At 38.2% G+C, this 15996-nt stretch overlaps 1 protein-coding gene across 1 annotated transcript in view; it reads left to right on the plus strand.

Moving 5' to 3' along the window:
• SHCBP1 (SHC binding and spindle associated 1) overlaps nt 1-669 on the plus strand; it is a 37418-nt gene extending 36749 nt beyond the window's left edge. The window contains exon 13 of the mRNA XM_068527700.1: nt 272-669. Within this exon, the coding sequence (XP_068383801.1) occupies nt 272-597 (326 nt within the window). The 3' untranslated portion in view covers nt 598-669. The remainder of the gene's footprint in view (nt 1-271) is intronic.
• The last annotated feature ends 15327 nt before the right edge of the window (nt 670-15996 follow it).

Consider the following 15996-nt stretch of genomic DNA (forward strand, 5'->3'; position numbering starts at 1 on the left):
CCAGGAGAGGTCTGTTGAGTAAATGAGATCTAGGATAAAAAGAGAAAATTCAAAATTGGTAATCTTGTATTAGAGTCAGGAGACCTTGAAGACTAAGACACCTGCTTGTTGAGATACTTATGGCAGAGAGTTTGTGAAGTCCAGTCAGATGACAGCTGGAATCCTTAACAGAAAAAAACTTGAAAGCTCTGATAGACTGTAGAAATACATGTTTTAGTTGGGTTAGTTTGTATATTTAACTCTATTTGTTATAATTTGTTTGTTTCTTCAGAAAATAAAGCACTTAAAGTTCAGACAAGTGGAGAAGCAGATGTAGCTGAAAGAGTGTATCTAGAAGAGCTGATTGAATGTGCAACTGGTAAAATGGAGCTTTATGCGAGAGCTGACCTTTCTGAGCAAGTCGAAGGCAATTGTGAAATTGTAAATGAACTAGTTGCTGCCTCCACACAAAAAGGCCAGTTGAAGAAGAAAAGGTTGAGTGAACTGGGGATCACACTTGCTGATGACAACTTAATGTCACAGGAGATGTTTGTTTCAATTGTGGGGAACCAGTTCAAGTGGAATGGGAAAGGGAGTTTCGGCACATTTCTCTTCTGACCACTGTGATGTAAATAGCAAAATATTGGATTTTGCACATGCTGCCCCCAAGAATCACTGCTGCTATCATTACTTTGCTTCATGTCTATATTTTGTATCTGATATATTCAATTGGGTTTGAGTGAAACGTAGATATATTTCTGTCTGCAGGTGTTGCACATAAAACACTCTCTTTATAAAGAAGGTCATAAAAACATAAAATAGAAAATATTTGGAGATTTCTTATCTAGAAAGTCTTGCTCTTTCAAACACATAGTTCTCATATTAAGTCTATTAATAACTTTCAAGTATAAATACACTTTAGCACTTCAAAGAGGAGGAACGAAGGCAGGGAATGCAAGATGAGCGCACAAAAACGCAATAGGCATCAATGTGCAGTATTCTTATAGTTGTCTTTTTAATCCCAGTTATAGTGAGTCTGATATCCATGCTTTATGTGCATAATACTTGTCTTAAAAGCTTTTATGATTGGGAGGTTATCTCCCTTATCAGGCTTATTATTGAGAATCTTAGTGGGAATGCCTTTTTATGTTGAACTATGTAATCATCAAAACAGTAATAGCATAGCAGGTTTGAAACAGAAATGAAACGTGTTATTCAGAGCCAATGCATATATAGAGCATTTTCACTGTTGCTGAATATGAATGATTAAAAAGAAGGTGCTTTTCTTTCACCAACAGTATTCTGATCAAATTTCTTACATAGTCAAAATGATTACCTGTACAACCTGTATCAGCTCTGTGTTCTTGATATCATATTGTAAAATACAGCTTTTAAAAGTATTTATATTTTTAAAAAGTGTACGTGACATTAAAATTCCTACTGATTAAAATTATAATGATGAAGTAATAAATTGAATCTTGGTATATTTTTCCAATTGCATTAGGGGCCATAGTGCCTGTGTAGCATGTGTGATCCTTTGAAATACATACAATATTTTGGTATCTTTTTAGTGTTTCAGAGAGAGTATTAAAATTTTTCCTCAGTGAAGTCGTTCCTTAAATTTGAATAAGTTATAATTTTATTTTTCAGATGCTACTAAATGTGGAAGGATTTATGTTCGATTTTTTTGTTTGACCATTGAAAGACATTTTTCTTTTACTCTTGAAATCCTGTTGCAAAAGTAATGCTAATTAATTCTGCATCAACTTGAGCCAAATACTTACTTAAAAACCATTTATTCAACTTAAAAAAATCAAATTGGTTTTCCAATTAAATTTCCTTTCTATCTTAGAGTTTAGACTTTGTATATTTTCTTGTAACTTGCTGGAGTGTCAAGAGAATGACAAGTAACTAGGTAAGTTACTTGTTGTTCCTTATTATAGGATGATGGTTTTTCACATTTCATTTCTATCTTAGTTTAAATCTAATCTTACATTAATTTTTATTCAAATTATAAACTATTAGTGAATAGGCCTAGTGTATTCTTATTTAAGTCATGTAGAGTACTTTTGCTTATTGGGGAGAGTTGAGCATCTCAGATGACTTAGTCCAGGGAGTATAGAGAGAGCCCTGGACGGATGTGGATTTGACAGTTGAAGTGAAAACACTGACATGGAAAAAGTATTTACTTGAGTTTTAAGTATTAACGTATAGTCAAATCTGCTCTTCTGGGTCTTGTGACTTGTGTACATAGGGCTTGTCTATTACAAGATTATAAAAATATTTTATATTATCTTCTAGTACAAGTAGGCTTGTTTAAATTCACATTTCTAATCCATCTGTAATTTGGTTTTATGTGTGATATGGTGTAGAACTCTTTTTCTCTAAATGGTTATCAAGTTCTCTTGATATTGTCTATTGATTAGTTCATTTTTTCCCCACTTAATTGGAATCATGCTGAATTCCCGTGTTTGCCTACAGTTGACCCTCTGGCTTAAAAACTCCTGTCTGATCATCTCCAGCTAAATGTATATTCTGTTACTAGGATCCAGCTCACTAGCACTCAATCACATTTGACTAGAAAAAATGTTTTCTAGCCATCCTGCATTGTAGCAAGTTGTTTTTCCTCCTAGTGACTTGAGGAAAATGTAGCCTCACTTCCATTCCATTCTTATTTTTCAAAACGTTCTTGGCTATTGAGCTGCGTTTTTTTTTTTTTTTTTTTGTTAGCATTTATCAGCTTTTTTGATATAATAAAAAATCATCGATTTTAAGTCTACAATTCTGAGTCTTGACAAATATATATAGTTGTGTAACTACTACCATAAACACAATATTGAAAATTTCTGTCATCTTTAAAAGGTCTCATTTTTCTTTGCAGTCAATCCCCCCCCTCCCCAACCATGGACCCTGGCAACCTCTGATCTGCTTTCAGTCACCATAGTTTTGCCTTTTCTAGAATTACATATAAAAAGAATGATGACTCATTATATAGTCTTTTGTGTCCATCTTCTTAAGCTTAGTATAATGCTCTTAAAATACATCTATGTTGTTTCCTGTGTCAGTAGTTTGTTTGTTTTTATTGCTGAGTAGTTTTCCATTGTGTGGATATTGAGTGTTGTGTATTCATTCACCCGTTGATGGGCCACATGGGTTGTTCGTAGTATTTGATTATTATGAATAAAGTTGCTAAGAATATTTGGGTAAAGGTTTTTGTCTGAACATATTGTTTTTATTTCTCTGGTGGTAAATACCTGTGAGTGGGATTGCTGAGCTGTATAGTAAGTGCACATTTTACTTTATTAGAAAGTTCCAAATTGTTTTCCAAAGTGGCTATCCCATTTTGCTTTCCTACCAGCAGTGTATGAGAATTCTAGTTGCTCTGTATCCTTGCTGACACTTGATATTGTCATTCTTTTAAATTTTAAGTATTCTAATGGATGTGCAGTGATAGCTCACTGTGTTTTTAATTTGCATTTCCCATATGATTAATGATGTTTAGCATCTTTTCATGTGCTTATTTGCCATTTCTATATCTTTGGTGAAGTGTCTATTCAAATCTTTAGCCTATTTTAGTCCCCCCAAATCAGGTTGTTGTATTGAGTTGTAAGGTTTGTGTGTATTTTTTTTTTAATCCTGGGTGCGAGTTTTTAATCAAATATATGTTTTGCAAATATTTCCTTTCTGCCTGTGGCTTGGGTTTTAATTTCTTAACAGTACCATTTAAGCAGCAGAAGTTTAAATTTTGATCAAGTCCAATTTATCAATTTTTTTTTTTATGGTTTGTGCTTTTTATGTCTTATCTGAAAATCTTGTTTTCTCTTTTCCTACCTTCTTTTGGATTGAGGGTTTTAATTTTTTTTAAATGGATCCATTTTACCTCTACCCTTGGCTTATTATATATACATATATATATAGAATATATATTATATATATTATATATTTTATAGTTTTGCTTCAGGGCAGTAGTTCTCAACCAGAAGCAAGTTTGGCCCCCTACCCCCATCCCAAAAGGACATTTGCCAAAGTCTGGAGACATTTTTGGTTGTCACAACTGTGAGTGAGGTGCTAATGGTATTTATTAGGTAGAGACCAGGGTTGCCACTAAACATCTTACAATGCACAGGACTACCCTCACATCATGGAATGACATTTTGGGCAAAAATGTCAGTTGTGCCAAGATTGGCTCCTGCTCCAGGTCAGGGCTTGGCAACTTTTTCTGTGAAGAATCAGAGAGTAAATATTTTATGCTTTCTATGACATACATGGTCTCATATTTCCTTCTACCCACCCTGTTCCAAAATGTAAAAAACATTCCTAGCTTCTGAACTGTACAAAAATAAGTAGCAAGATGGATTTGGCCTATGGCCTGAATTTGCTGACCCCTGCTCTAGAGTTTACAATAGACACAAACTACCTTCAAATATTTTATCACTTTATATGTAAGGTCCATTTTCCCTTCTATCCTTTGTGCTATTGTTGTCAAACATGTTACTCTTACGTATGTTATAAGCCCCTCAATATTTTGCGTCATTTTTGCCTTAAACTATTAGCCTTCAGAAGGATTTTAAAATGGATCTTTTATATTTATTAACGTATGGACCATTTCTGGTACTCTTCATTCTTCATTGTATAGATCCAAATTTCTATTTGGTATCATATTCCACCTGAATAACTTTCTTTATCATTTCTTTTGGTATAGGTCTGCTGACAATGAATTCTTCTATATTTCGTTAGTCTGAAAATGCCTTTATTTTGTCTTCAATTTTGAAAGATGACTTTTTGCTGCTTAGAGAATTCTAAATTGACGGTGTATCTCAGTATTTAAAGATGTTGTTCCACTGTCATTTTGCTTACATAGTTTCTGGCAAGCAGACTGTTTTTAAGATTTTATCTCTGGTTATCAGCAATTTCATTATCCTGTATATTTGTGTGGATTTCTTTGTTTATTCTGCATGGAGTTCATTGTACTTCTTCATTGTGTGAGTTTATTTTTTCAGATGATTTTTCTGTTCTACTCTCTCTCATCTCTCTTTCCTTAACTCTAATTACATGCATGTTACTCTGGGTGTTTTTTTTGTCCCTAAGGTCACTGATGCATTATTCATTTTTCAGGTTTTTTTTTTTTATGTGTTTCACTTTGGATAGTTTCTATTGCTATGTCTTCAAGTTTACTAAAATTTTCTTCCACACAGTTTAAACTGCTGTTAATCTCACCCAATGAATTGTTCATTTCAGATATTACATTTTTTAAATCCCAAGATGGTTTTTTGGGGGGACTCTTTATAACAGCTTTCCTTTCTCTCATCAACATGATTGTATTTACTTCTACTTCCTTGATCATATAGGACATATTTGTAATACCTATTGTAGTATCCTTATTTGATAGCTTTATCATCTCTGTTGCTTCTGTGTCTGTTTCTATTGATTGATTTTTCTCTTGGTTGTGGGTCATATTTTCCTGTTTCTTTGCTGGCTGCTTATTTCTGATTGGATGCTAGTCATCATGAATTTTATGTTATTGCTGTAATTTGTTTTAGTCCTTTAAAGTGTTGGCTTTTTTTTTTTTTTCTTGGAATGCAGTTACTTGGAATCAGTTGAATACACCTCCCTTCCCCTTTCTAGAAATCTATCTGGTGCCCCATGTATTATGAGGTCTTTTCACTCTGGCTGGTAGGAGTGAAGTTTTTCCTGCTCATTCTTTTCTGGTGACCCTTTCCCCAGCCTTGCGTAGTTTCTTCTCACACATATGCAGGTTGGTACTCAACCAGTACTCAAGGAGACCAACTGCAGGTTTCTGAAGCTCTCTTTCTGTGCATCTCCCTTCTCTAGTACTCTGCCTTGCAAATTCTGGGTGCCTTGGCCTCTAAACTCTAATTTCTGTTTCCTTACCTTAGTGAATCAACTGTGCTCTGTTCCCCCTCCCTGTACAGAGGCCTGGAAACTGCCTCCAGGAAGTAAGCTGCTATAATTTTGTTTCCCTTATCAGGTGTCACAGTCCTGTGTTATCTGTTATCTGATGTCTGGAAAACCATTGTCTCATATGTTTTGTCTAGTTTTCTAGTTATTTAAGGCAGGAGGGTAAATCTGAAACTTGTTACTCAGTCTTGACTAGAAGTGAAACTCTTCTTGAATCCTCCAGGTTGGAACCATTTCCAAAGGAAATGGAGGACTCTATGTTAGAACCAGTTGGTAACCAGGTCAAATTTCTGAGTTTCTCTAGCTTATTTCTGTTGAAATCTTTACTAGACTGGTTGGTATTTGACCATAAAGACATTTTTGGCACATTTAAATAAAGGGGAGTGTGGGTGGGGTGGTGTCACAGGCCATTAACTTTTTCAGTTGAACACATTCACATTCTAGAATCTTAGCCAACCCTAATTTGGTTTGCTCACATCCAAAATTAGGAGGTTTCTGCATTCAGACTTATTTGTGTGGGTGAGGTCAAGGCTGATTGGTAAATACAGTCCTGTCTTATTAAGAAGCATGTGTGAGCTTACCATGCATGCATGCATGCTTTTGGAGTTCAGCTTTTACTGCCTTCAGGCCAGGTGGGCTGACAACTTTCTCACTGAAATGATCTTGGTGTATAGCTCTTTAAAGGCCATTTTGAATAAAATTGGACCAATTTAGCAAGCAATTAAAAACTAATTAGAATCTTTACACTATTTTCATGTGAAGCACAATGCATTGCAGTTACTTGTGAATGTTCTTGAAAAATCAAGTATCCCTAATTTATAGTTGGTCCTTGAGCTAGAGGCAACTCTCCTAGGTGATAGCTGTTGATATTTTCCATCAAGACTTTTAGGAATTCACATACTGTTTTATTTTAGATTGCTCAAAAACTTTCTGAAGGTGTTAGGCATATTAACATTAATGTGGCTTTTGGTACATTAATAAAATGCTCCTGCACTTAGCTTTTCTTCAGTGCTTACAAGGTACCAAATGAGCTGTAAGAAAGATGAGCAGACAGTTTAACAGTTTCTAAAGTAATATTAAGCTTTATAGCACTAGAAATCTATTTAATTCCCTTTCATTGCTTCTAAAATGCATTCCAAATCTGTTGTCATTGGTAAAATGCTCAGAGACATTGGAGAATTATTTTTGACTTGATGTTTATATCTAAAATTTGCTAGTGAGACAAATCCTCTCCAGTGCTGGAGAAAATTAACATTTTGGCTTTCCAACGTAGTTATCGATTAGGTTAGAGTTTACAGTTCCCTGGAGGCTTTCAATTTTATGGGTTTAGAAAGGCTAACAGATTTCATACTCCTTGGTTTTGGAAAGTCACATTGTCTTGGTCACAGAGTTTTCCTCTAAACCCAATTTTCTGTTCTTTTAAATAACCATTTTGTTAAGCCAAGTCTCTGTAATTCCGTATTACGTAGATGTTGTCCCTTAATTTGAAAAGCAGAATCAATGGCTATAATTCTCTTTTTAATCAGTGAAAAACGCATTTGTCTAGGCTGTAATTGACTATTCAGCAGTTGTTAAGGGAGGGTTCTGGCTCTGTGGAATGTAATACCTAATTTGCTGATGGCATTATGCTGGGATGAGTGGAGAGAGCAAATGTGCGCTGCAGAACACTACCACCTAAACGCTTTTCTGGAGGGGAGGCTGATATGTACTAGTAATGTTAGATAAGTGCTTACACTATGAAATCAACTGCATAATGTCACATGGAAAGATCTGAGAATATTAAAGCAAATATTGACAGTAGTAAAGCCAAGTCATTTTTCCCAAGACAGAAATGTTGGTCTACAGGTATTTTTCTGTAACATGTGTTAGGGCATCTAGGTGCTTGAGGAAAGAGATTGGGTCTTTTCCGCATCCAGTTTTTGAAGATGTTAAGGATGTAGAAAATGGCAGGAGTATAGGAGGCTCTCAGAAGATACTATTTTAGAGATCATGGAAATGTATGAATATCTCATGTTTATCCAGCACTTTTGCTTCTAGAGAGTCTAAGGGTAATTTCCACAGGACATGGGGGTGGAATTATTTCAAGTTCAGCACTCATGGTGTTGGTTGTGAATGCATGTGAGTCTGAGTCTTCCGGTATTGCCCAGCCATTTCTAGAGACCAAGCACGTAGGGTCATCATTTCAACCCCTTTATGTTTCTTTTTCCATGCCGGTTCTGTAAGATAACAAGGCTAGAGTACTCGAGGATGATTCTCAGCACTTAGCTGCACATTAGAGTCACTTGGTGCACTTAAAAAAAAAAACCAAAACCTTATGGGGGACTTCCCTGGTGGCGCAGTGGTTAAGAATCTGCCTGCCAATGCAGGGGACACGGGTTCGATCCCTGGTCCAGGAAGATCCCACATGCCACAATGCATCTAAGCCCGTGTGCCACAACTAATGAGCCTGCGCTCTGGAGCCCGTGAGCCACAACTACTGAGCCCCCGTGCCACAACCACTGAAGCCCACGCGCCTAGAGCCTGTGCTCCACAACAAGAGAAGCCACCGCAATGAGAAGACCTCTCACTGCATCGGAGAGTAGCCCCCGCTCGCCGCAACTAGAGAAAGCCCAGGTACAGCAACGAAGACCCAACACAGCCAAAAATAATAAAAATAAAGAATTAATTAAAAAAAAAACCCAAACACCTTATGCATAGGCACCCCCACCCTCTCAAGATTCTGAAATAACTGGTCTAAATCAGTTCTGGCATAGATAATTTAAAAGAAAACATATGTTACATTACTGCCTGGTGGTCATGTATGCAAGAAAGCCCAGAACTCTGAATGTCTAGAATCGTGTGAAAATTCCTTTTTCTTGACTTCTGCCACCAACTACCCATACAATTGTGTACCAGGGCCAGACCAGGGCTCGAACCCGTGTCCCCTGCATTGGCAGGCAGACTCTCAACCACTGTGCCACCAGGGAAGCCCCTATTTTTAGTTTTTTAAGGAATCTCCACGCTGTTCTCCATAGTGGCTGTATCAATTGACATTCCCACCAACAGTGCAAGAGGGTTCCCTTTTCTCCATACCCTCTCTAGCATTTGTTGTCTGTAGATTTTCTGATGATGCCCATTCTAACTGGTGTGAGGTGATATCTCATTGTAGTTTTGATTTGCATTTCTCTAATAATTATTGATGTTGAGCAGCTTTTCATGTGCCTCTTGGCCATCTGTATGTCTTCTTTGGAGAAATGTCTGTGTTTAGGTCTCCTGCCCATTTTTTAATTGGGTTGTTTGTTTTTTTAATATTGAGCTGCATGAGCTGTTTATATATTTTGGAGATTAATCCTTTGTCCTTTGATTCATTTGCAAATATCTTCTCCCATTCTGAGGGTTGTCTTTTCATCTTGTTTATAGTTTTCTTTGCTGTGTAAAAGCTTTTAAGTTTCATTAGGTCCCATTTGTTTAATTTTGTTTTTATTTCCATTACTCTAGGAGGTGGGTCAAAAAAGATCTTGCTGTGATTTATGTCAAAGAGTGTTCTTCCTAGGGGATTCCCTGGTGGTACAGTGGTTAAGAATCTGCCTGCCAATGCAGGGGACACGGGTTCGGGTCTGGGAAGATCCCACATGCCGCGGAGCAATGAAGCCCGTGCACCACAACTACTGAGCCTGCGCTCTAGAGCCCGCGAGCCACAACTACTGAACCCACGTGCAACAACTACTGAAGCCTGCGCACCTAGTGCCCGTGCTCTGCAACAAGAGAAGCCACCTCAATGAGAAGCCCGCACACCACAATGAAGAGTAGCCCCCGGTCTCCGCAACTAGAGAAAGCCCGCACACAGCAACGAAGACTGAACACAACCCAAACTAAAAATAAATAAAATAAATAAATTTATTAAAAAAAAAAAAAGAGTGTTCTTCTTATGTTTTCCTCTAAGAGTTTCATAGTGTCCTGTCCTACATTTAGGTCTTTAATCCATTTTGAGTTTATTTTTGTGTATGGTGTTAGGAAGTGTTCTAATTTCATTCTTTTACATGTAGTTGTCTAGTTTTCCCAGCACCACTTATTGAAGAGACTGTCCTTTCTCCATTGTATATCCTTGCCTCCTTTGTCATAGATTAGTTGACCATAGGTGCGTGGGTTTATCTCTGGGCTTTCTATCCTGTTCCATTGATCTATATTTCTGTTTTTGTACCAGTACCATATTGTCTTGATTACTGTAACTCTGTAGTATAATCTGAAGTCAGGGAGTCTGATTCCTGCAGCTCCGTTTTTTTCCCTCAAGATTGCTTTGGCTATTCAGGGTCTTTTGTGTCTCCATACAAAATTTTAAGATTTTTTATTCTAGCTCTGTAAAAAATGCCATTGGTAATTTGATAGGGATTGCATTGAATCTGTAGATTGCTTTGGGTAGTATAGTCATTTTCACAATATTGATTCTTCCAATCCAAGAATATGATATATCTCTCCATCTGTTTGTGTCATCTTTGTTTTCTTTCCTCAGTGTCTTATAGTTTTCTGAGTACAGGTCTTTTACCACCTTAGGTACGTCTATTCCTAGGTATTTTATTCTTTTTGTTGCAATGGTGAATGGGATTGTTTCCTTAATTTCTCTTTCTGATCTTTCGTTGTTAGTGTATAGGGATGCAAGTGATTTCTGTGCATTAATTTTGTATCCTGCAACTTTACCACATTCATTGATTAGCATTAGTGCTTTTCTGGTGGCATCTTTAGGATTATCTATGTATAGTATCACGTCATCTGCAAATAGTGACAGTTTTACTTCTTCTTTTCCAATTTCTATTCCTTTTATTTCTTCTTCTTCTCTGATTGCCTTGGCTAGGACTTCCAAAACTATGTTGTATAATAGTGGTGAGAGTGGACATCCTTGATTTTAGACAAAATGCTTTCAGTTTTTCATCATTGAGAATGATGTTTGCTGTGGGTTTGTCATATGTGGCCTCTATTATGTTGAGGTATGTTCCCTCTATGCCCACTTTCTGAGGGGTTTTATCATAAATGTGTGTTGAATTTTGTTGAAAGCTTTTTCTGTATCTATTGAGATGATCGTATGGTTTTCATTCTTCAGTTTGTTAATACAGTGTTTCACATTGATTGATTTACGTATATTGAAGAATCCTTGCATCCCTGGGATAAATCCCACTTGATTGTGGTGTATGATCCTTTTAATGTGTTACTGGATTCTGTTTGCTAGCATTTTGTTGAGTATTTTTGCATCTATATTCCTCAGTGATATTGGTCTGTAATTTTCTATTTTTGTAGTATCTTTGTCTGGTTTTGGTATCAGGGTGATGGTGGCCTCGTAGAATGAGTTTGGGAGTGATCCTTCCTCTGCAATTTTTTGGAAGAGTTTGAGAAGGATAGGTGTTAATTCTTCTCTAAATGTTTGACAGAATTCACCTGTGAAGCCATCTGGTTCTGGACTTTTGTTTGCTGGGAGTTTTTTAACCACAATTTCAATTTCATTACTTGTGATTGGTCTGTTCATATTTTCTATTTCTTCCTGGTTCAGTCTTAGAAGTTTCTAAGAATTTGTCCATTTCTTCCATGTTGTCCATTTTATTGGCATAGAGTTGCTTGTAGTAGTCTCTTATGATGCTTTGTATTTCTGCGGTGTCCGTTGTAACTTCTTTTTCATTTCTAATTTTATTGATTTGAGTCCTCTCCCTCTTTTTCTTGATGAGTCTGGCTAAGATGAGAAGACTCATCTTCTCAAAGAACCAGCTTTTAGTTTTATTGATCTTTGCTATTGTTTTCTTTGTTTCTATTTCATTTATTTCTGCTCTGATCTTTATGATTTCTTTCCTTCTACTAACTTTGGGTTTTGTTTGTTCTTCTTTCTCTAGCTCCTTTAGGTGTAAGGTTAAATTGTTTATTTGAGATATTTCTTGTTTCTTGACGTAAGATTGTATTGCTATAAACTTCCGTCTTAGAACTGCTTTTGCTGCATCCCATAGGTTTTGGATCGTCGTGTTTTCATTGTCATTTGTCTCTAGGTATTTTTTGATTTCCTCTTTGATTTCTTCAGTGATCTCTTGGTTATTTAGTAACGTATTGTTTAGCCTCCATGTGCTTCTGTTTTTTACAGCTTTTTTCCCTGTAATTGATTTCTAATCTCATAGTGTTGTGGTTGGAAAAGATGCCTGATATGATTTCAATTTTCTTAAATTTACTGAGGCTTGATTTATGACCCAAGATGTGATCTTTCCTGGAGAATGTTCCATGTGCCCTTGAGAAGAAAGTGTAATCTGCTGTTTTCAGATGCAATGTCCTATATATAGCAATTAAATCTATCTGGTCTATTGTGTCATTTAAAGCTTGTGTTTCCTTATTAATTTTCTGCCTGGTTGATCTGTCCGTTGGTGTAAGTGAGGTGTTAAAGTCCCCCACTGTTATTGTGCTACTGTCAATTTCCTCTTTTATAGATGTTAGCAGTTGCTTTATGTATTGTGGTGCTCCTATGTTGGGTACATATATATTTATAATTGTTATATCTTCTTCTTGGATTGACCCCTTGATCATTAAGTAGTGTCCTTCTTTGTCTCTTGTAATAGTCTTTATTTTAAAGTCTATTTTATCTGATATGAGTATTGCTTCTCCAGTTTTCTTTTTTTTAAAGTTTCCATTTCTTTTTTATTTTTTAATTAATTAATTAATTTATTTTTATTTTTGGCTGTGTTGGGTCTTCGTTTCTGTGCGAGGGCCTTCTCCAGTTGCGGCAAGTGGGGGCCACTCTTCATCGCAGTGCGCGGGCCTCTCATTATCGCGGCCTCTCTTGTTGCGGAGCACAGGCTCCAGACGCGCAGGCTCAGTAGTTGTGGCTCACGGGCCTAGTTGCTTCGGGGCATGTGGGATCTTCCCAGACCAGGGCTCGAACCCGTGTCCCCTGCACCGGCAGGCAGACCCTCAACCACTGCGCCACCAGGGAAGCCCCTCCAGTTTTCTTTTGATTTCCATTTGCGTGGAATATCTTTTTCGATCCCCTCACTTTCAGTCTGTATGTGTCCCTAGGTCTGAAGTGGGTCTCTTGTAGACAGCATATATATGGGTCTTGTTTTTGTATCCATTCAGCAAGCCTGTGTCTTTTTGGTTGCAGCATTTAATCCATTCACAGTTAAGGTAATTATCGATATGTATGTTCCTATTATCATTTTCTAAATTGTTTTGGGTTTGTTTTTGTAGGTCTTTTTCTTCTCTTGTGTTTCCCACTTAGAGGAGTTCCTTTAGCATTTCTTGTAGAGCTGGTTTGGTGGTGCTGAATTCTGTTAGCTTTTGTTTGTCTTTAAAGCTTTTGATTTCCCCATCAAATGTGAATGAGATCCCTGCTGGGTAGAGTAATCTTGGTTGTAGGTTCTTCCCTTTCATCACTTTAAATATATCGTGCCACTCCCTTCTGGCTTGTAGAGTTTCTGCTGAGAAACCAGCTGTTAACCTTATGGGAGTTCCCTTGTATATTATTTGTCGTTTTTCCCTTGTTGCTTTTAATAATTTTTCTTTGTCTTTACTTTTTGTCAATTTGATTACTATGTGTCTCGGCGTGTTTCTCCTTGGGTTTATCCTGCCTGGGACTCTCTGCGCTTCCTGGACTTGGGCGGCTATTTCCTTTCCCGTGTTAGGGAAGTTTTCGACTATAATCTCTTCAAATATTTTCTCGGGTCCTTTCTCTCTCTCTTCTCCTTGTACAACCCCTATAATGTGAATGTTGGTGTGTTTAATGTTGTCCCAGAGGTCTCTTAGGCTGCCTTCATTTCTTCTCATTCTTTTTTCTTTATTCTCTTCTGCAGCATGAATTCTACCATTCTGTCTTCCAGGTCACTTATCCGTTGTTCTGCCTGTTATTCTGCTATTGATTCCTTCTAGTGTATTTTTCATTTGCGTTATTGTATTGTTCATCTCTGTTTGTTTGTTCTTTAATTTTTCTAGGTGTTTTTTCTTTAATTCTTCTAGGTCTTTGTTAAACATTTCTTGCATCTTCTCGATATTTGCCTCCATTCTTTTTCCGAGGTCCTGGGTCATCTTTACTCTCATTATTCTGAATTCTTTCTCTGTAAGGTTGCCTATCTCCACTTCATTTAGTTGTTTTTCTGGGGTTTTATTTTGTTCCTTCATCTGGTACATAGTCCTCTGCCTTTTGATTTTGTCTATCTGTGAATGTGGTTCTTGTTCCCCAGGCCGCAGGACTGTAGTTCTTGCTTCTGCTGTCTGCCCTCTGGTGGATGAGGCTATCTAAGAGGCTTGTGCAAGCTTCCTGATAGGAGGGACTGGTGGTGAGCAGAGCTCAGTAAAACTTTAATCCGCTTGTCTGCTGATGGGTGGGGCTGAGTTCCCTCCCTGTTGGTTATTTATCCTGAGGTGACCCAGCACAGAGCCCAGAGTCTCCTTGGTGGGGCTAATGGCAGACTCCAGGAGGGCTCAAGCCAAGGAATACTTCCTAGAACTTCTGCTGCCAGTGTCCTTGTCCCCGCAGTGAACCACAGCTGCCCCCCGCCTCTGCAGAAGACCCTCCAACACTAGCAGGTAGGTCTGGTTCAGTCTCCTCTGGGGTCACTGCTCCTTCCCCCTGGGTTCTGATGTGCTTACGACTTTGTGTGTGCCCTCCAAGAGTGGAGTCTCTGTTTCCCCCAGTCCTGTCAAAGTCCTGCAATCAAATCCCTTGAGCCTTCAAAATCTGATTGTCTGGGGATTCCTCCTCCAATTGCTGGACCCCCAGGTTGGAAAGCCTGAGGTGGGGCTCAGAACCTTCACTCCAGTGGGTGGACTTCTGTGGTATAAGTGTTCTCCAGTTTGTGAGTCACCCACCCAGTGGTTATGGGATTTGATTTTACTGTGATTGTGCCCCTCCTACTGTCTCATTGAGGCTTCTCCTTTGTCTCTGGATGTGGGGTATCTTTTTTGGTGAGTTCCAGTGCCTTCCTGTCGATGATTGTTCAGCAGTTAGTTGTGATTCTGGTGCTCTCGCAAGAGGGAGTGAATGAACGTCCCTCTACTACGCCATCTTGAACCAACTCTGAAAAAAATTTTTTTAATAGTACAACTTATTGAGCACTGCCTATGTGCCTGCAGTGTGTTAAGCATTATAATCCTCACAGGAATCCTGCATGGTGTGAGTATTGGGCACTTTAAGCATTCGACCCAGAAATGGTAAGGGGATTTCTCTTAACCACTAAGAAAATATTTCTCAAAGGGTGTTTCAAGAAATAGCAGTTCTGCAGGTGTTGTCTGCAAAAAGAGCTTGTGGTGAAGTAAGTTTGGAGGGTGTTTAAACGGGTTCTGTGTAACCCTTTACTGCAGGATTAGTATGCCAGTGTGCACTGTGAACTCCCAAACGGTGGAAGTAAGGGAAGGGGATAGAGTAGGCAAAATTTCCCAAACTTACTTGATCACAGATATTTTGGGGGGAGGAGAAGAATGTTACAGGAGCTTTGGAAACCCTTCCTTCTGCCATTTAAGCAAGGGCCCTTCCTGGGAGAGTTTTCTGGCTGCAGTGCTAGGCTGTGCAGGGAAGCAGCAAGACAGAAAGCCAACAGTTAACTTGGGGTGGGCTATTGAGGGCTTTGAACCCCAGGCAAAAGATGATGAACACAGGACACTGACGTTGAAAGTACTCTGAGACTTATGGACACAATGACTTGGAGGGGAGAGGTAGGGCTTTAATTAGGAAGCTTCACTGTGGTCTCGGGGTGAGTCAAAAAGGCCCCAAGCTGGAGACTATATCATAGTGAGGGCATAATCTATAGCATTTGAGCTGGAGAGTCTAAGATATCAAGTCAATAATCACTTTCTAAGAAATGTTTCACTTTTAATTTCAAAAGTCACGCAGGTCCTGTTATATCTTAAGTTACTACGTTGGTGATTTTTTATTTTGAGGCTTGACTGTTTTCATTACCATTTAACCTATTCTCAAAGTCACCAGTTTTCTTACAAAATGGGCCCATGAGCTTGCTGCAGAGCTCCCATCCCCTGGGCAGGGATGGTGGTTTTAAACGTAGTAGGGCAGATAGAAAAGGTGTCAGGAGGATTTGGGGCAAATCTTGCCTCATTGCCCACACTGAAGAACAAGGGCGTTTGGGGGCCAGGATGAGGGGCACCTGT

This window comes from Eschrichtius robustus, chromosome 19 (assembly GCF_028021215.1).
Source record: "Eschrichtius robustus isolate mEscRob2 chromosome 19, mEscRob2.pri, whole genome shotgun sequence".
NCBI lineage: Eukaryota > Metazoa > Chordata > Mammalia > Artiodactyla > Eschrichtiidae > Eschrichtius > Eschrichtius robustus.